The 21349-nt window shown below is 35.6% G+C and overlaps 1 protein-coding gene across 2 annotated transcripts in view; it reads right to left on the reverse strand.

Annotated features, from left to right (window-relative positions):
* The window catches only part of SI (sucrase-isomaltase), a 53291-nt gene that overhangs the window by 25246 nt on the left and 6696 nt on the right, over nt 1–21349 (reverse strand). For both annotated transcript variants that reach the window (XM_038183707.2, XM_027464533.3), the window contains exons 4-22: nt 19209–19329; nt 19013–19122; nt 18239–18390; nt 15359–15530; nt 13094–13193; nt 12152–12264; nt 11104–11229; nt 10117–10248; nt 9818–9937; nt 8871–8984; nt 7738–7822; nt 6223–6340; nt 5688–5859; nt 4865–4981; nt 4192–4346; nt 3617–3701; nt 2637–2693; nt 1930–2054; nt 1438–1526 (exon numbers count right to left, since the gene is read on the reverse strand). In XM_038183707.2, the coding sequence (XP_038039635.2) occupies nt 1438–1526; nt 1930–2054; nt 2637–2693; nt 3617–3701; nt 4192–4346; nt 4865–4981; nt 5688–5859; nt 6223–6340; nt 7738–7822; nt 8871–8984; nt 9818–9937; nt 10117–10248; nt 11104–11229; nt 12152–12264; nt 13094–13193; nt 15359–15530; nt 18239–18390; nt 19013–19122; nt 19209–19329 (2263 nt within the window). The remainder of the gene's footprint in view (nt 1–1437; nt 1527–1929; nt 2055–2636; nt 2694–3616; nt 3702–4191; nt 4347–4864; nt 4982–5687; nt 5860–6222; nt 6341–7737; nt 7823–8870; nt 8985–9817; nt 9938–10116; nt 10249–11103; nt 11230–12151; nt 12265–13093; nt 13194–15358; nt 15531–18238; nt 18391–19012; nt 19123–19208; nt 19330–21349) is intronic.

Here is a 21349-nt window from a genome sequence, read left to right on the forward strand (position 1 = left end):
ATTTTAACCTCAGTGGTAGTATTACTCTGACTTCATTTTTAGCTGTGCTGTAGTTCTTGTAGTTATTGCTGTAGTTCTTGCTATGTTCACACCTACATGTTATTCCAGTACAGCTACAGAAAGCTCATGTACTTTTCTCTTGGACAGCTGTCTATGGACGCAATAGGACATGAAAGAGGGAAGATTGGGTCTGCCTGAACTGCAGCAGTATCAACTGGCCTCCACCGTAAACCATAATCCGTAGCACTGAATGATATGGTTTCTTGCAAAGAAAACAATAAAATCCGTCAAATAACACTCCTTGAAATATTAACACCATATACAGTGTTCTATAAATGTTCTTCAAAACAAATGTTTCAGAATTAATGTTCAACTTGCTTGCTGACCTCTCAAAATATACATAATAAAGGACAAAGGCTGCAAAAGCAGCCTAAAGGACTGAAGTACTCCAAATCCTTTTATTTTAATGGAAAAGGAATGCCTACCTAAATCCTCAGAAATACCATAGAAAATTCCATGGTTCAAGGTATTCCATTTTTCAAAACTTCCTTCCCTTCAAGATAAAAATGAAAAAACTTTCTACTTTTTCCAAGGTTCTTCCACCGCTCTACAACTAACACTGATTTCCTTAGACATGCATGTATTCCAAATGTATTAATTTTCATGAAAACAGAAATTAATCTGACCATAAACTAGAGGAACTAGAGTTTTGTATTTTTATTTTCTTTTTGACAGAATAAAACTGTCGAGGTAAGATTTATCAATGCCAGTTCACCACAAGAGATGAAGTTGACAGGCTTTGGCATAATTATAGCAACTGTCCCAGGGGAAACAACTTCCCTGATTGCTTTTGCAAAGGCGAGGTTGGCAACATGACAAATATAGCCTGTACATGCTTACTTGTGTGCTCGTGCACCGGTGTGCTGTGGGAACCAGATGGCATGAAATATTTTGGCTTCAGTACTGTATCTTTGAGTTGACAGAATCTTGACTGTTTTCACAAGTAATTTAAATAACTCCAGAGAGTTAAAAAAAATGCTACTTTTTCATTTTCTACCTGTTTCTAGTGTCCAACACTAATTATGTGCATTCTTGCACCCATTGAAACTAATTTGGACCTATACCAGAATATGCATTAATCTTGACACTGCAGTTTAACAGTCAGTGTGCTAATGTACCAAACCTTAACATATTTGTGGCCACAGTGAAAACATGGGGTGAAAATAATAGAAAAAATAAAAAAGGAAGACTAACTAAATAACATTTTTTTCACTTAAAAATGATCAAAAAGTCATGATATATGAGTAACTATTAATAGGTTGTAACAATGTCCACAATAGCTTATTCTTGGTCCATAAAATGAGCTGGAGGATTGAAGTCTGTAAGTGTATTTAAGTTTGGTTTATCGTACTTATTTCAGTATTGATAGCTGCTCACCTGTAGATTCTCCATCATCCCAGAACAAGTCCCCGTAAGCTTTATTGTCATCATCCAGGGCAATTATAAGTCCCATTGGATTCTTGCGACTATCAAAAGAAAGGCATTCTGTCTTACATGTAAATAGACAGCTACTGAGATAGTCTTAACAAATCCTTCCTGTTCATGCTAAGAATGCAGTAATCGGAAGAGTTACAATGTTTGGGGAGTTGTCTTAGATTAGTCCTTGGTCATCTTTATTTTCAGGGAAATGGATTAAAATACATGACAAGTTGACAAAATATTATGCAAATAAACCATTAGTAAATCATTCCCTATATATGTAAACAGTAGCAGAAGTGAGTTGTTGTTCACTGTTGTTTCTAAGTCTCAAAGTAAGAGTGCTAAATTGGATGGGCTGCTACTGATTTGTAACTTGACAGTCCTGAGCCCATTCTTGAAATTATACTTCAAATTAATGTAATGGTGAATGCATTTGGGTTGGAAGCATACCTCTCAGATGTCGTGGGAGCTGGTTGTTGGGTAGGGTAAATGTAGCCTCCTCTCAAATGGAGCCCCATTTTGTCTGCTGGCAGGTACAAATCAGTCCACTGTTTTCTTATTGATATTTTTGCCCCCTTATTGACAGGGATGTAAAAGAATGGGCATTAGTCACTGCTATGAAACTCATGATTTAAGACAGCATTCATTTTAACTTTTCCTTTCAGAGGAGGTTGAATTTAGGTAAATCAACACCTCTCAGTGCTGAGTTTTGGGTCAGTCAACACAGACAGCAGCTCCTGTTGGGCTGTTGGGACATCAGATGTGAGCAAAGCCTGTTTTTTTGGTTTTTTTTACACCCGCCAAAAGGATCAAAGGATCATTACAGCAGTGGGAAACTTATTTGCAGAAATTAGATTAATAAAGAAAAATCACAAATGCTCATGCATCATAATGTTTTACTTTACTTCAAGCATGTCTTTGCTAAAGTTTCTATTCAATCTGCCTTCTAATCCCCTGCACTATATTCCATGCCTCCATGTCCTTTCTTTGAGGTTTTGACTCATGCGTTTACCCCCTCCATACTTCATCCTTTGTCTCACCATTTCCCCCCTGCAGGCTTTCTTTCAGGTCTCTGTCACTGAAGCAGGCCTGACAAACTTATTCGATCTCATAGACCTTTAGACAATCACCCCCTAGTATCCTGGGCATTTACTCACCGTTTCATACTCATACCACACTGCATCAGGAATATATGCTTGAATTACATCCACACCCTGAAACATGAATAAAGAAACAACTCTCATATTTGAAATTAAGTTAATTAATAGACTAAACTTTCTTCTGTGGTGTAAGACAATATAAAGTGACATGAGAAAAGCTCTGATTTTGAGTGAAATTCTGAGACGATGCAAAGATGAGTTGAATCAGTGTATCAGACCAGATGACTGGTTCTCCAGATGACTGGTTCCCCAGGAAAACAAGAGATGGAAAATGTAATAGGTTATATGGGATTTCATATATAAAGTGCAAGATTTTCCATTTTAATGGTGACAAAAATATGTTGTGTGCTCTCTCACTAGAAGTAATAAGTGAAGGGGAGGAGGGGGAGGGAAAGAAGACTAACAAATGTACACTTGCAAGGAGTCCAAAGACAGTCAGTAATGTGGTGTACCAATGAATAATATGTACAATCATCTAGCAAAAAACATACTTCCCCTAGAGAACAAACTGTGTTACAGCTAATAGACAAGTCCCTCTGCATTTTTCTTGTGAAATGACTTCACTTAAGGTCTGCTCAAGCCAGAAGAGTTCAGACCAGAATAGGACTAGAGGGCATTTCCTGAGCTCCTCTGGGAAATAGGAAGAGCCCATTTTTGTGGTTCACCTTGTTCAGCAAAAAATGGGAGAGGGAATGTGATTTCAGGAGGAAATACACATACACAGCAGAGGAGCTATAATCTTCAAGCTGAATAACAAAGATGTCAGACAAACAAACTACAGAAGCTCAAAAAAAAAAAAAAAAAAAAAAAAAAAGGAAGGTGGTTTCTAACCAGAAGAATAAAGGAACAGCAATAACATAACTTCAGCATTTTATGCTGTAGTCTCCCACCGGAGAAAGGAGTTGTAACTGGTGACTTCAGGAGTCCCCCTTCCCCATGAGGTGGTTATGAGACACACACCAAACAGCCAAACCTACCGGGTCAAGGACAGCAGAAATAAGTAGACCAGGACCCCACAGGAACTGCCTATCAACTTCCCACGTCACTTCATCCGAGTAGAACCTGGGAGTTGGGAAGGACAGAGCACTAACTGGTTTTGAAGAACTAGACCATCATCAGTAATCCTAGTATTTCAAAGTACTGTTGGCCTAGAATCATGACTGAAAAGCGTCAGGTGAAAATTCCTTCTTTTTCTTGACATATTCTTGACCTAGTTATGTTCAAGAGTTTTCCAGGTAAGGAAATGTACATTCTAATACACAGATCATGGCCCAGAGTGATTTGATTAGCTGGCAATAACATTTCATAGCACCTCTTAAAGTGACTGACAATAATATATGCATATATACAGAAATTACAGATGGTTTCTGATTACTCTTCTGATTACTCCAAAATGGTATTTCATAAATTCAGAAGTTGTCTCTCTATATATATATTCTAACATGCATTTTCACAAATTATATACTTATTTGGATAGTTCCTATCAACATTCAAGCTGTCTGAATCCTTTCTTCCTAATAAAAACATCACAAAGGTTGTTTGGTACACTTACTCGTGCAAAACTGGACGTACAACCGTGTCCCCTTGAGTATGAGCTTTGTAAAAGAGGGTGTAGAGGTAGGGCAGCAAAGTGTAGCGAATGTTCAAGTAATGTTTGGAGGTTTTCACCAAAACTGAATCAGCTCCAAACACAGCCGGATCCTGAGGCTGAAAATAAATATTAAATTATTTGCATTGTGCAGGATATACCCTGAAATTCAGGAGCTGAAATTCAGTGGTGTGCATCCACACAGTATCTGCCTTTCGGGTGGTGGGATTTGAGGTCTTGCTCCAGTCTCCCTTAGCACTGCCGGTCCCACCTTGTCCATCTCTGAGGAGGGCACATCAGGTTCAGCCCAGGTTTCATTGGGCATGCACACCAGTGCACACTAAAGGGTGCTCCCAAGAATCAGGCTGATGGCAAGTGCTTGCCCTCACTGGAAGATGTTGATGGTGCTGAAACTGCTGCCAAGTCTTTGAAGCCTCAAGGACGTAAAACTAACCCTTATGAAGCAGAACCTCTTAATCTCTTGAAGGCAAGATTTTATAAAGAGAGCTCAGGGTTCTGCCAGTTTCAGACTGCTCTGCTATCTAATTGCCAGTGATGGTAATGATCATTAGGGATACTATTAAAGGAAGTGTGGCAGTGGAATCCAAATCAGTTTGTAAGAGAAAGTACAACTTACTATGTATCCTTCAGCATTGTGATTCCGGGAAAATGGGTAAAAGGCTCCTACTTGCATCCATCGCCTGCAAAGTTCTTCAGTCGTGTCATCAAAGAAACCACAAATATCTGCTCCAATCTTTAAATAAAAGCAGAATGTGTTGCATAGAGAGTACACCACACCTCTAATCTCTACACAAGACATAACATTTAAGGGACGTATCAATTCATCCTTTTTTTTTTTTGCTAGAGTGACTAATGCATTGAAAACATTTGTACCTTTCTTCCTTTAACTAGGCTTTGTGCAAAATCAATCAATAAATCAATCAATCAGTCAACTGATTGTCTCCTAGCACAGTCCATCATTCTATTTTTCTTTCTAACTCTTACCTTCCTGTTTGGTACTCATAGGCATATAATAGGAAAACAACGCCAAATCATACAAATTTAAACCTTGAAGAGCAATTTGGTCATTTCACTTATAAATGGATGCTTCCATTTCAGTCAAAAATAGAAAGGAAAACACCAAAGTATTTCACATGAATCACTAATGGATATAATAATACTAGAGGTAACAAGTAGCTTGACATATATGTTTGTTACCTGCACGTCTCACCATATACATACAGTCACAGAAACTAAAATACATGGCCTAAACCAAAAATCAGTCATTGTAAAAAAAAATAAAAATGTTAAAAAAAGATCCCTAAAGAGGATTAAGGCATGGCTGAAGAGTTAAGATGGTTATATAAATAGCCTTTCATTAGGCAATCCACTGTCACAGAGGTAAGAGGTAATGTTTTTCCATTGGTTTTGAAAGGAGGTCACAAACTAGAATTTCATACATAAGGAATTCCAAAGAGGTTAAATTCCAGCATTCCAGGTATCGCCCATTTTATGTGTTCCCATGTTGCTGCATTATCTCCCAGCCAGTGTCCTGTGTGCTTTCCAGATCCCACAAAAGTAGACCTCGAAATCAGGAAGCTTCGTTTTCCAGGAAACACTGTCTTGATGGCCCTGAAAAAGAAACAAGACTGGAACTATACAACAGAATAAAGATAACAGAAGTTTCAGTAGTTTTATATAAAGAAGATTTATACTGACTAATTTACTATAATTGGTCATCCCAGAGACCTGGACTCCTTTACTGTTAAACAGGCATCCTTTAGCAAAGTTCAAGATGTTAAATTTGAACAACCCTTCTGTAAGTCTTTGACTACCAATGCCTGACCCAGAACTTTAGTTAGTAGATTTTGCTTTTGTTGCAGTGGCTTAAATACAGTCTAATTTTGTCCAGAAATCAGGTTCATTTAGAAGTTGCTATTTTGGAAGATGCAAGCCTGAAACCTTTTCGTAAAGATATTAGGATGCATTCCTTACTCGTTTGTTGATATGGCCATGGAATATCCATAAAGACTGTGGACATCATAGTGTTTGCCCCACTTCTGTACTGCATCCATACAAAGTGTCTTGGAAAACATGAGTTTATCAAGAATACCTTCAATAAAGAAACATAGATTTTAGTTTTAAAGCATGTTTTGGTTCTGAATATTCCAACCTTTTATTTAGTGCACATTCATGACACTAAAGCCTTTCTTTCTTTCTTTAATGTTTCCGTTAAACAAATTCACTGTTTGCATTAAACAAATATCACTATTACTACTACAAGAACACAATTATTTTGTTGGCTGCTGGTTTTATTCAACTTTGCTCTAACTGTGCTGTTTTCTGCTCTTGAGCTTTGTGTACCACATTACAATCGACAAACAAATAGGAAAATAAAATAATGCATTACTGCAAACAGCTCCTGAAATGCAGCTTTGCTGAGGGAGCGGAATTTAGTAGACTTATGGAAAATGTGTATCAATTTGTTCAGTGCATAAAATAGTTAACTCAAACACTTTATCACACTGCCTAGGTGTGATTAAATGGTAGCCACAGTTAATCCCTTCCATGCCAGTGCTTTCTGCTGGCACCTCTCTTAATTAACCTATGCCCAAGTGGACTCACTGTCAGCTTTATTGTGAGCCCAAGCATATGTCTGAGAGCAACAAGATGGCGTAAGCAGACTCTGCATTCTCTGTATTGAATATTCGCTTTACTGTAAGGTAGCGGACTATGCCTGTAAGGTCACAAGTGACCCATATTTGCTCTGTGAGCTACCTGGGGCCTGTGAATGCTGAAGGGACTCCCAAAATCTAATTAATTACTTAAAGTTTTAACTTTCAGTCAACTAACAGGTAATCCTTGCCTATTTTCCATCTTAAATTAGAACTGAGGATACTAAATAGTTGCAATATAGAACAGATGGAAACACTTTTTGTTCAATTTGAATCATTCGTCTGTATTTGAGGTCAGAGAAAGTAATATTTTTACTTCCAAATTTGACAGTAAAATGACACACTAAGCACTGGCTCAAACTGACTGCAATTCAACCTTGGTCCATCTGCATTTGTCCTGCAACTGACTGTTTACCCATGCAATGAAGAACTGTACGGCTGCACCCTAAATTTCTGAATCACTATTGGACAATATGATGGCAATGGTTTCTTGAAGTTAGTACTTAATAGCAAATATGAATTCCATGTAAGTGTTGTGTATAAATGTAAAACTATTGAGTGAAAGAACATCAATATATTTTCAGGGATAATTAAGGCAGCAAAAATATTCAGTAATAATTTGAAAAGTGGTAAAAACACATTATTTTCTCCTGATTCATATAAACTGCGCTTTTGAATCAAGTCAAGACATACCTATGTTTTCTCTCATTTGGAATGTTCATACACCATCTGTAAGAACTAGAGTAAATTCACTGTGCTTCCTTGTATGCAATTGCACAGTAATTTGTAATTCATTCTTTTAAATATTTTTCTCTATGACTAAAGATAGACTTACTGGGAGTAAATGGAGGATAGTTTAAGTCATTCTGTGCACAACCATTACTTGAGCCTTGAACAAAGTTGGATATTTCATTCATGTCCTGAAAAGGTAAGATGCAGACAGTAAGATGAAGATTCAGGTTGTAATAAAGTTTCCTCAACCATGTATTCCTAACAAAAATTTCATGTTCTATTCTGTTATCCTTTAAGGAATACTTTGTACTAGTACCATACATTTAGGTAATAATGATCGCACTTGGATAGCACTTGGATATTGAACTGATCTGTTCCTGTATTATACAGGTCTCACTGTTGGGTGGAATTCTGTATTCTGGTGAACATCATTTTGTGAGAGGTATACCTTATCCCTCCAGAAAAAACTCCATGAAACTCCAAGAAGCTCCATATACATGAGGTGCTCATGTATACATTGTTCCTGTGACCGACTCATTGGTCAAGTTAATGTCCTAAGTAGGGAGTGTGTGAAGAGAAATGCAGAACCAGCAAATGTGTGCTGTGATTTCTGTCAAAATACACAAGTTGACTAGATGTTCTTAAAGATCTCCTTTATAAGATTATGCTTTCCAACTTAGCTCTCTTTCTTCCACGCATATTTCACCCTGCAGCACTGTAACTGAAGGAGAACCAAAAATGGAAGAAGAGAGCAAAGTCAGGATGGGAAGCACTGTAGTCTAGTGACCAGTTTCCTTCACTCAAATTGTTTGCTTTCTGTGAGACAGCTGTGCAGTCTACACTTGAAAGCTTGACCTGGTGTAACCACAGCAAAACAAGTGAGAGCTACACATTCAATCATGTAGCAGCTGAAGGACTATAACTTTGCCACAGAGTGTAATTTAAAATTGTTATAGCTTGCTATATGTCCAAATATTCAGTAGATTCTTGCTTTCTTTCAAAAACATTCTTTATTTTTATGTAAAAGGAAGTCAGAAAAGCAGAAAAAGACTACAGGGAAGAAAGTTTGAATATCAAATTTGAATTGGTATCAAATTTGAATTGCAAATCCAACAACAAAAGGTGTGAACATCCTGCAATGATTTCAGGTTACTAACAGTAAACTTTCCTTTCAAATTCAATGCAAACTGAATTTGATAAACATTTATCTTAAAATGAAAGTTCTGAATTACTTACAATCCAGATCCCATCATATGGCACTGTTTCATTAAATAACCTACATTCTTCCACCCACCAGCTGGTACAGTCTGGGTTGGTGTAGTCTGGAAACACAGTTCTCCCTGGCCACACCTATAACATTAAAAAGGAAATAATTGATTACATTGTTGATTGCATTAGAAGAAGATGAAAATTTATAATATAGTAAATTTCCTTTTTTTTTTTTTTTTTGTTTTGTTTTGTTTTCCAAACAATAATTTGAACCAGGTCTAGGCCAAAAGTTGAAAAAATGTGAACAAAGCCAAAATTCTTTAATTCTTTTATTTAGATTTTCTCTGCCTTTTTTCCACTTTTAAGCCTTTTCTTCAATGCCTTTTACAGTAGATGGCAGAATATGAGGATATGTATCAAAATAGTCTAGAGTAGTCTAGAGTAGAGTAGAGTAGAGTAGAGTAGAGTAGAGCAGAGTAGAGTAGTTGCAGTTGGAAGAGACCTACAAAGATCATCAAGCACAACTGTCAGACTACTTTGGGTCTGACCCAATGTGCATCCAAATGACTCTGAAACACGGACAGGCACTGCATATCAACCACCTCCATAGGAAGCCTGTTCCAGAGTAACACAACCCTCTTGGTATTTTATTAGGAAATTGGAGATTTTCCTAATATCTAGTATGAACCTCCCCCCATTCAGCTTTTAGGCATTCCCATGTGTCTTGTCAGTAGACACCACGGAGAGAAGAAGTACACCTACCTCTCCACTTCCATCACTCAAAGAGCTGTAAAGAGCAGTGAGGTCACACTTCAACCTCCTCTTATCCAAGCTTAACAAACCCAATGTCCTCAACCCCTTCTCAGAGGACATGCTTTTCATTTTCTTTCATCTTTTAAACATAGTTCTTGTTCTTCTCTGGATGTATTCAAATACCTTAACATCCTTGCAAAACTGTAGAGCCCAGTGTTTACCTCTCCAATTAATGGTGTTATTCCATCTGATTCATTAACCCAGACTTGTTTAGACTGTCCCCTGTAGTAGCTGTCATATCTACTACCGTCAGATAGACTTTCTGTGCTAATAGCAGGATCCTAAAACAGTTAAAAAAAAAATAAGAAAATACAATAATAAGAAAACAAGATACACTCCATGACTTATAGTGGAATGTTAAGCAGGAAGTGTAATAATTGCATAAAAACATGCAAAGTATGATGATATATAGTTATAATGATAGTATTTACAAGGCAAAAAGAAATACTTAAATTCTTACCAATATGATAATATATTTTTTTCCAAAGCCATGCAGATAAGATGCAAAAGTAGGGAGATCTTTAAACAGCACTTTGTCATATGTAAAATCTTTCCTGTTCTCCATGTAGTCAATATCAGTAATCTGAGCATCCTGAAAGATAAGAAATTTCAGTTTAAACATGTGAAGTAACATGTAAAGACTTTGTTTTTTTCTATATATTTTTACAATTTATTTTCTTACGACAATTCCTGTTCATCCTGAAGTGAATTTACTTTTGGGACTTTACTGAAGCCTGTCAGAAAACATGCAGTCAGGACCATCTGCAATATGTGCATCTCATCTCACACTTATATTCCAAATGTATTGTACTGACACATCTTTTGTGCCTTAAAGAAACTGTATTTCACATTATCAGAATTCAAATGAATGTGTAATGGCATCCTTTCTACTATCCCCTGGATGGGTGAATATTTCTTTGCAATTGCCTGACTTCTAGACCTATCCTTTAAATCAAAACATTTCTTCCTCAACTCCTAGCTTAAAAATAAGGTGTATTCATCTTTTGCACACCATCAGGATACTATAATCTGGAATCTCATTAAAATTTATTTGTTACTTACCTTTGCTTATCAGCTAAAAATAATCTCTGGTTCCATAGCTGTCCACAGTACATTGAAAAAATATTTCAGTGCACTAGCTAACACTAAAAAATAAGTAGGTATAGTTTGAAAATATAACTGAAAAGATATTACAATAAAGCGGACAAATAAAACTTATTGTAATTAAGCCTCCCCTGGTGTCCCATTATGATAATGACTCTGCCATTAAAAAGCATAAAAACTTTTGACACCAGAAGTCTATGTTTGGCATTTTATTAGAAATTTACCAATCTGAATTTATGTGAAATGAACTCACAGTAGAACACCACAGTCATAATCTCTGGGTAATTTCTCCCACAGGACTCTGCCTTGATGGGTTGTTGCCTTCCTCAAACCCTGAACTTACATAAGGGAGGTCAATCAGACGATTCCTCTCCACAACTTTCTTCACTTCATCCAAGGACCCGTAATTCCAGCGACTGAGCTGGAAGCCCAGGCTCCAGTAGGAGGGCAACAATGGCAGTCCCACAAGCTGCAAGTTGAGAGTAAAATGATTAGTGGCCCCATTAGCAGACACTGTGTGTGTCACCTCAGTGCCCCAAACCATTTGAATAATATACACTAAGCTTGAGTGTGTAAGATAAGCAGTGCACTCCGAAATAGATATATATTTATCTGCCTTCAACAATATTTGTGTGCATATATACATATATATATATATATATATATATACATATATGTTTCCTTTTAAGAAAGGCAAATATATTGTGACAATAAAGTTGGGTTCATTGTCACTTGTCTGTTCTTTAAGGTGTCACTGAAACCTGATCAGATCACAATAAATTATGTCTGTGATATCTAATGACCAGAAGGTCATGACGTATCAGCAAGCATGATATCAACCCTATAATGCTGCCATATGAACAAGAATTTGTCCTTATAGCAAGCGTAAGCCTCAGCACAGAAACATAAATTGTTCTGTGTAGACCACCTCTATCTCACTGTGGAGATCAGTCTGGGTGTACAGACTAATCAATCTAGCAGCTACAGACTTCTTCTGCCTCAAACAGATACACCCTCTCTGCAACAGGATCTCCAGCAAAGTAGTGCTCAGGTTTAAGCTGGCTGTAACAGGCCAGCTAAGAATATCTACGACCCAGTTTAACCCCAGCTGGCTATTACTAAGGACAGCAGTCACATTAGCAACATAATAACAGTTATTCTTAGATAAATACATAGTGAATCATACTTTCAATTAATAGATAACATAGCAAAGATATAAAGAAGGGAATAAAATAAAATAAAATAAAATAAAATAAAATAAAATAAAATAAAATAAAATAAAATAAAATAAAATAATAAAATAAAATAAAATAAAATAAAATAAAATAAAATAAATAAAATAAAAACTTTTAAGGATCTGTTCACTGTGTAGTTTCTCTATATAAAGGTACCTGCAGGTACTCCTGGACTACTTGCTCTGGAGTGTTCCCCAAGAGGATATAGAAATCAAGGATGCCACCAATGGTTCTATAGGTCACTGCTGGTGCAGGCTGCACTGCAAATTCTGCCAGAGAAGAACGCACAAACCTAATTCTGAATATCAGCTAAATATAAATAAGTTTGTCATACTAATATTGAAGACAAGAAAATTTACTTTAAGGACAAATAAAATTATTATTATTATTATTATTATTATTATTATTATTATTATTATTATTATTATTATTATTATTATTATTAAATTGATTATTTAATAATGATAGTAATAAAAACACAAAACAACAATAAGAACAACAGAAACACAAAACAGAAATACCTAAGGAACTCAAAACCATTACATGAACTGGTAGTGAAGGGGAAATGTATTTAGAAGACTCTTTTAGATGCTCATGTTTGCATTTCTTTATATCCCAAAAAGAGAAAAGAATCAGAAAAAAATCCAATGGTATGACCTTTTCTCTTTAACTTCTCAGTACAACTGTCCAGACTCAAGAGAAATTAATAGTTTTCTTAAAGCATGCATATATGCATGTTTATTTCAAAGACAAAAGGGTGTTTTTTACTTTCAAGTAATGCTCGCTCCAAGTTTATGGTCTGATTCTGTTGTCCTGCACATCTGCTCTGAGCTGTGCAAGGTTTCAGAGAGGTTTCTTACACTCGGGTGTCCAACAGAACCTGCATGTAACTTTGAGCCACTCACTCCTAACACTGCTAAACTGCTAAATGCTTACAATGACTGTCGTCAGATAATTGAAGACAACATTCATTAGGATTTTATGCAATAGGATTTTAAAAGGGATATTTACATTAACCCAGTTTTGATCTCAATCCTGCATATCATTTAAAGAGATACTTGGTTGCAATACTTAGGGTTACAGAGAAAGTTTTCTTACCCATGGCATTGCTGTTCATCAGGAAAACACCAAAAGAGGCTCCAGAGCTGTCTTCCAAACACAGGAAGAAAGTTTGAACTCCATACAAGTTATGCATTGACTTCAAGGAGAAAAAATAAATAAATAAATAAATAAATAAATAATAATAAAAAAAGAGGAGTTAAAATCTAATAACACTGCAACACTGTTTTGGGCATATTTCAAAATATTACATGTAGAACTTGAAACTGTTTAAAATATAGCAAACAACAGAAAGAAAAATCACAACACTTTTTCTGAAGTTTTATTTTCTATTGCCTGGCATTTTTCTCCTTTATGAGAATGTTTTCAATTACAACTAAGCTTTCCTGAAATACAGAGGTAACATAAACAAGCAGATATGATAGACCTGTGGGCAAGTCTGTATACATTGCAGTACTATTTCTGTGTAACATATGTGCACATTGAGTAACAATATAACTTGACAGGTGGTACAAGATTTTACCTCTCATCTATGATACTACGAATCCTTCAAGACAACCATTTTTTACATTTAATGTATGTAAATATAAGAGAGCACCTTACTTCCATTCTGTTTTTTCCATTATTACTAGCAACAACAACAACAACAAAAATAAAAAAGATCACAGCTGTTGTCATAGCTGTGTTTCACCCCTGCAGCTGAAAACTCAGAATACATGATGAAAGAGGAACAGAACCAATGTGAAATTACCCTAACTTGATTTTGCTCACTGTTAAGTTTAACTTAATCAGCGTACACTCAATAGAGCCATTTGGATAAAAACTATCTTCAAACTTTCAAGTACTAATCATTAACAACAGGCAGTTTATAAGCTGAATGTGTAGTAGAGGTAGGAAATAAATGGGAAGATTTCTACAGTAGAGCTTTTTTATAGTGAGACAAATCTGACCTAATTTAGATTTTGGTCCTGAACCCTGAGTTCCTAATTCCAAATTATTAACTAATTACAAATAGTGGTCTCTCCCCCTAGCTTCTGTTAGTATAGCTTAAGTTTCAGCAAAACACTGAAGTGCTCTCTGAAAACAAATCATATGAATTGTTGCTTTCTTATACTGAGGTAACACTGATGAACAGTGTCTGTTGTAGTCTCACTGGTGAGTTATAAATAAATTACTTGAGGAACATCAATAAAAAACACACAAAAATATTCACATTCACAAAAATTCCTTCACTCATGCTCTGTATTGATTTCTTTCTGCACAATGTCCATGTGTTGATTCCATAGGGCTTTGAATGTTTTGTTTTTTCATAGTATTAGCTAAACTGACTGCTTACAAGCTTTAGCAAATATTTCCCTAGTCAAAGCAAAATATATTAATGAGTATAGCAATAAGATTTGATTATTTACCACAACCAGAAAATGACTACTGTTGTTTGAATCAGCATCTCACCTGAGTTTAACCCACACAAAATCATTATAACTCTGTGAACAAATCACTGCAGGGAGGAACTGACAGACCAACACCGTGTGCCTGTGCACACCAGTGTTAAGAAGAACTTGGATCAAAGCCTAGAGAAGTCTCAGTGCAGATGTAAGATTCTTCTGTAATTATCAAAAATATGGGTGCCCTGGAAATCATTTTGGAAAAAGACTACAGACACAAGTAACTGCTGACGGACATATTTTATCTCATAAGGAGACAGCCGTTAAAGAGAACTTTGCCATCATTTGCCAAACTACAGTGTTGTTAACTGAAACAGCATGTGTCATATACACCAAACTCTGCACAAAGCAAGGCATTAAGACATATTGTTATTTATTTTGTTATAATTATTGTTGTTTATTTTGCTTATCAGTAGAAACTGAAGACTCATATCTATATCATGTTATATATATTTATATATAATATAAATATATATATATTATAAATAAATATATATTTATTATATAAATAATATATAAATAAATATATATTATATATATTATATATATTTATAAATATATTATAAATATATATTTATATTCATAATATATAAATTTATATAAAAATATATATTTATATATAAATATACTTATATATAAAAATAATATATAATATAAAATATATGATATGAAATATATTTTTATATAAATATATATGTATATATATTTATATAATATATAATATAAATATATAGATATTATATATATATAATAAAATATACATATATATATATATATAATGTCTACTGCATAACAGTTTTGGATTCCAGAATTAATTTGCAAAGAATAGAGAATAATGAAATAAGAAATAAGTCCTTACTCCAGAGGGGCCAATATCCCTGCTGAACATGGGCCAGGTTTTCCAGTTGACATCATGTCGGTACTGTTTATGCACGTGCTCTCCCACCCCATAAATGTTTCTGCTAGGTAGCTTGATTGATAGCTGCAAAAACTGGTCAGCATACTGCAGTGGTCCTATGCTAGTATCAAACCTGGTGAAACAATTAACAAAAAAAAAAAAAAAAAAAAAAAAAGAGAGAGAGATTACACCAAGAATTGATAGAATAATTGTTTCTACTCCTTTTAGCTAGAGATGGATAGGCATCCAGAGGCCTGAAGGGGACACACATGGAGCGGGACAATGTGCAGCTGCAGCAGACGGAGATGTCCTTGCACACAGGATGAGAAGAGCAGTACCAACTGATCTATAGAAACTTCTCATACAAGTGTCCCATCTATTTTTGGACATACATTCACTATCATGTCTTCCACCAAAGCTTCCCACCCTGCGTCTTTTGCACTGAATTGTGAATCTGCTCAGTAAAAGTCAATTTAATTAATAAAGTTTCTTCTGTTAATTTAATTTTGTATCTTTCACCAATACCTTTCATTAGAAACAATTCTTATCCCAAATGAAGATTAGGAGAGCTTTAAAGGCTTAAACTAAAGCTAAATTTATTCCTTTTTTCTACAGAGGGGCTCAGGAAACTGAGGAAATCTGTTGAATCAGAGAGGAGTAAAATGCAAGGCATTTTACTACAGTAAAAAGCAATTCCTACTGTCAGACAATAGTCCTTTAATCAATCGAAAGATTGAATTTCATTAATATTGATCTTAAACTTAGTCATTTTCTTCTTTTATTGTTCTAAGACTTTGAATATTTACACCTGGCAAATGGATGGAAATTGACCCCTACCCAGAAGTAGCTTTACCTTTTCATCATTTTTTTTAATTGTAACAATGATGAGTTAACCTAGATTTAAATCACAAAGCAATTGGAAAGAAGCTGATCCTGAGATCTGAAGGTTATCTTCAGCTTCATTAAAACATGAGTTTACAGGGATATGCAGAAATACAGATTTTCACCAAAAGCGGAGAAAATGACTTACTTTGAGAAAGCAAAGTATATCAATAAGCTTTAACATCATACACAGTTTCAAAGTAATATGCTTTTACCTACACACTCCAGTTTTAATTACAAATTTTTAAAAGTTACATTTTCATGTGATATCTGTGCCATTTAACAATCATGATATTCATATGAAGAAGGAGTCAAAGGACAACTTTTTCTCAGCTTTATGCAAACACAACTGCATTGATTTTCAGGGACTTTATCACTTCAGATGTATTCATACACTGTATTTATCACCATGAATAAGTATATTACCATCATTAAAATCTATTAAAATATTTTAATTTAAAAATATTAAATTACCATTAAAACCTATAAAGTAAATATACAGCCTACTATCAGTTACAAACATTGCACAAACAAATGACAGAAAAGGGGGACTTGCTATAATTTTAATTTCCCATGTTACCATTTCTCTTTTACAAAGTTAAAAATATTTATGTTTGACAGAGCCTTGATAGGTCAAGGCTTCATGTGATATATTTCTGTCCATTTTTAATGACTATAAGCACCATTTTGCCCAACTGCTTGCTTTCTACTGAACCTAATTCTCTGGGGAGAGAAAGTCTGTCTGTATTTCCAGTGAAGTTATAGCAGTCATTCACATTGCCTTGCAAATAATGATAATGCAGGCTAGTAGGCTTTATAATTATTTGGATGACCAGGATTTTTGTAGTGATTTCCAATGACAATGATCCTCACTCTTTCCTTTCCAAAAAATCTTTCTCTTTTGGTTGCTTGTTTAAGTGTTAGGGAAAAGCACTCACCTTATCAAGGATTTACATCTGAAGGACTGCTCTTAGCTCATACTAACACTGGCTTACTTTGAGATACTCATCAACTTGGACTCGAGCATCATTATAATTTATTAAATTTCATAAAAGTGGTTGAATTTTCTATCTTTAAAGAAAAAAAAAAGGTGGGGGGGGAGGGAAAGGGAGGGGGAGGATATAGAAAAATGTCCGTGTTTCAACATGGTTCTTTTGAACCAGAATGCTTATTTCCCCTCATATACCTGCTTAATCAGTCACGGACTAGTGAATACCATGTCCATCTTTTGTGCTCCATAGAATTGCAAATTAATCATTATAGAGGATTCTATATAAGAAAACAATACTGATAATAGCATAAAACTAATTGCTAATTAATTAAACTTGAAGCACTGATAATTTAACTATCTTAGAACTCTGACAGGTAATCATTCTTTGAGCTATGCAGTTAGTTCAGAGCTAAATTTGTTTATTCTTAGGAAACAAATGGAATGAAAACTTTCAATATATAAGTACATCAAATATTTTACAGAATTACATGACCAACTTATCACTGTCTTGCAACAGCTACTCTTGTGTCATAGGTCTAAAGAGCAACCTGGTTTTGGTGATTCAAAGATTCAGCACGATTGCAACAACTAAGATAAAAGATGCAATGAAGAGTATTCACATGTCATTTGAAGAACTGAGAGGGTCTTGTCTTCAGATAGTAGTGATTCCCTGTGTTGATGGAACAAAATAGCTGTAAAGATTTCCCTAGTACTGGTGGAAAGAGAACAGGTAGCCAAACCTAAAACCTTTACGACAGATCTCTCCATATCACAGTATTTATTTCAAAAGTCCTCACAAGAGCCCTTGCACAACGTCCATTCGTCAAAAGAACAGAAGTAGATTACATCTCCAAGAGGGCACTTTACACACGACATCTGGGGAATACCTTACTTATATGGCAACATGAACTTTCAGAGAAAACCAGTGACATCGGTGTTACCCAGAAAAAAATACCAATGTTACTTACAGAACCTTTCCGTTGCTCACTCTGGTCACCACAATACCAAATGGATTATTCTTCACTTCCACTTTGTAGTTTAAATTGGAGGCGGCAGGTCCATTGAAAGGTCCCACATGCTCATGGGGGACTTCAAATCTTTTTGTATTAGGATCAGTAATCTGCACATATTTAAATAATAATAGTGTAAGGACTTTAAAAACTAATGTCTAATTTAAACATTTTCCAGCATTAACACATGGCTCTGATTTAGCATATTCCCACCCCTGTCCCAGTCTCCTCCATCCTCCTTCATTATTCTCTTCCCCCTTTCATTATACATTTTCAACTCTTTCCCTACTATACTTGACCCTGTTTTTCCCTGGTTTCCAGGGAAACCCATCACAAGAGAAAGGTCTCCCACAGGAGCCCTGCTTGACCCCAGATCCCATCAATACCCCACATTCACTGCACAAACTGATGAATTTTCCATGAAGAACAGAAAGCTTTGGAAGACCTAAAGATGTCTGACAAAGATATTGAGAGATATGGCCAGGCCGTATATAAAAAGGAAATAAATACATCTGGCCCCAAAATCTTTGTCCTCTCTGCTGTTACAATGCTAACCCTATGCATTGTAACAGCAGAGAGGACAAAGAAAGGCAAAGCTGAGCTCTTCTCAGTAAGTCATGAGGGTACATCAGAGGGATTAAATCAGCCTTCCTAAACTTACTGCACAATAACAGCCAGCCTAAAATCTTGCACAAAACATAAACCTTAAAATAGCATATGAAAAAGATTAACCTTGAACCGGAAGCGATTTGATGTCTGATACTCTCCTGTGAGGAGGACAGTGTTGATATCATTTCCAAAGAGGGAAGGTGATGGCAGCCTTGTTAATGTGGCCTCAAATCCTTGAGAAAAAACATGTTGCAACATTATTGTGTGAAATCAGATATCCATAAGTGCATAAAACCGGGGAACTCTGATCACAGTTTACCTGTCTCAGTTGATCTTAGAGACCCATCCACTTTGTACCCATGGTTACTAGGGAAAAAACACCAGGGCACACTGGTATCATTCTGGGGATTCCAGCAGCAGCCACGCAAGGTGCAGATGCTCTGATTCAAGGACACGAAGGGCACAAATTAATTGATTTTACACAAATAAATCTTTTTATACTAAAACAGTTAAAATGCACATGAAGCATATTTGGCCCCAAACACCAGAAACCTTAGTAACATGTGCAATCAGACCAACTGAAAATCTATTATTTTCTCTGAAAATCTATTGTCAATTTGAATGGAACAGAATAAACATTTTTTCTTCTGTATTCAGAGTAGAAACAGGCTTATTAGACATTATTTTTTCTTAAAACCAGAATAACCACAGACAAAAGAACCTGTAAAAAACTACTGAAAGCTTTGAGCTGTGACAGATGTGGTATAGACAAACCAACAGACACTGGAAACTTAATAAAATTTGTGGTCTAGTAAACATCTGTTTGGAAAAAAAAAATGCACCATGTATGCACCATTGATAATCAGGTACAGAATAAATATTTTAACATAATTCTCCAATTATAGAAATGTAAAGATTGCTTCTGCGGAACGTTATATTGAGATAAATCAACTTAAAAAAAAAATAAAAATCAAATGACTGAGCAATTAAACCTATTGTTCAAAGCACGTATTTCAGTGTAGTGGCATCAACCTTTACACTGTCTCTCAGCATTCCAATAAACTAGAATACCTTTGCTTTGCTGTTATAAATTAACTTATTCACAGATTGCCTGCATGAGTTTTATGTTTGAAGATAACATCTGAGTAATAGATCACTATAAGTATTCACACATTTTCTCATGTTAGAACAACAACAAATTACTTGGGGCGAAGGGCAGCAGTGATAAAAGAAGCTCCACTGAGGGCAAAGGGCCATGTCCATGAGTGATTTCAGGCACCCAAATCCAACATGTAGGTCTTCAAGACCTCTGTCTCCACTTGTGTGCTAGCAGAAGCTGTTTGTGCTCAAATATTTTTTTTATATTTTTTTATGCCATATTTACTTAAAATATTCTGCAGCATGATATAGGTGGAGATGTGTGAAAATCACTATTGCTGCTGGTGCATGTGCCACTGTTTTTGGGGTTATAGAGCCTAATTTTGTCAGCACAGGTCAAATACAGTCTCTGAATAGAGAAAAATAAGCCAGGTCCAGTGCAGAAATAATACAAGTGCTAAAGAAATCACAGCTCACAGATTCACTGGCCTGAGACATTGTTATGCATTTATTCCATAGTGATTGGACTGAGCACAGTAATCTCCACAAAACCACTCAAGGTAAACCTAGATACACCACAGAGATAAATGTCTGTCTCTCTGTCATGAACTTTTGACATTAGAAAACATGCATGCTGTCATTTGCATTAGTTTTTAAACAAAAACATGGTTGGAAGAGAGATACGGTGACTCAATTTCTTCCCCATGATCCACAAATCAATGCACTTTCTAAATCTGTGTAAAACACCATGCTCATTTTCCACCTTCTCAACTCCCACCATGAGAGTTCCCTACTTCCCAGGTTATGAACTATTTCAAAGTAAATGAGAAGAAGCACCCATCCCTTCCACAACTGCAGAGATTGCAGATTTGTTCTTCAAAGAAAAGAAGCTTTATTTACCTAATTTCCCTCGGAGTTAGGGGAAGTATCCTAAACACATAGCAACAGAGTTACTACCTGAATTTTCTTATCCCTTCCTATACCTGTGGGTACCCCCTGCAACACAGAATAGCTTGAACAACAGATTAACCTGAAGCCTGGTAGTTCAAGCATCTCCTTCTCCAACTTCATAAATACACTTTTCTTTTTCCAGCTACTTCTCATGAACACCCATTTGAATATCTTCTGCAGTTATTTTACAGTGCAGTGATAGCCTTCTAGCTAGATCTTATTCTAATAGATGTGTAAACTACATTTCTGTATTTTGTGGCATGTCAAACTTGATGCATAAGGAAGTAAATTCAGAAGTAATAGATTGGTTACACCTGGCACAGGGGAAGGACCAGAGTTCAAACAAAGATACTGTTGAGGCTGTTATAAAAGTTATCATTAATATAAATAAAGATGGGAGGTTATCACAGC

Source organism: Anas platyrhynchos, chromosome 9, assembly GCF_047663525.1.
Source record: "Anas platyrhynchos isolate ZD024472 breed Pekin duck chromosome 9, IASCAAS_PekinDuck_T2T, whole genome shotgun sequence".
In the NCBI taxonomy this organism is placed as follows: domain Eukaryota; kingdom Metazoa; phylum Chordata; class Aves; order Anseriformes; family Anatidae; genus Anas; species Anas platyrhynchos.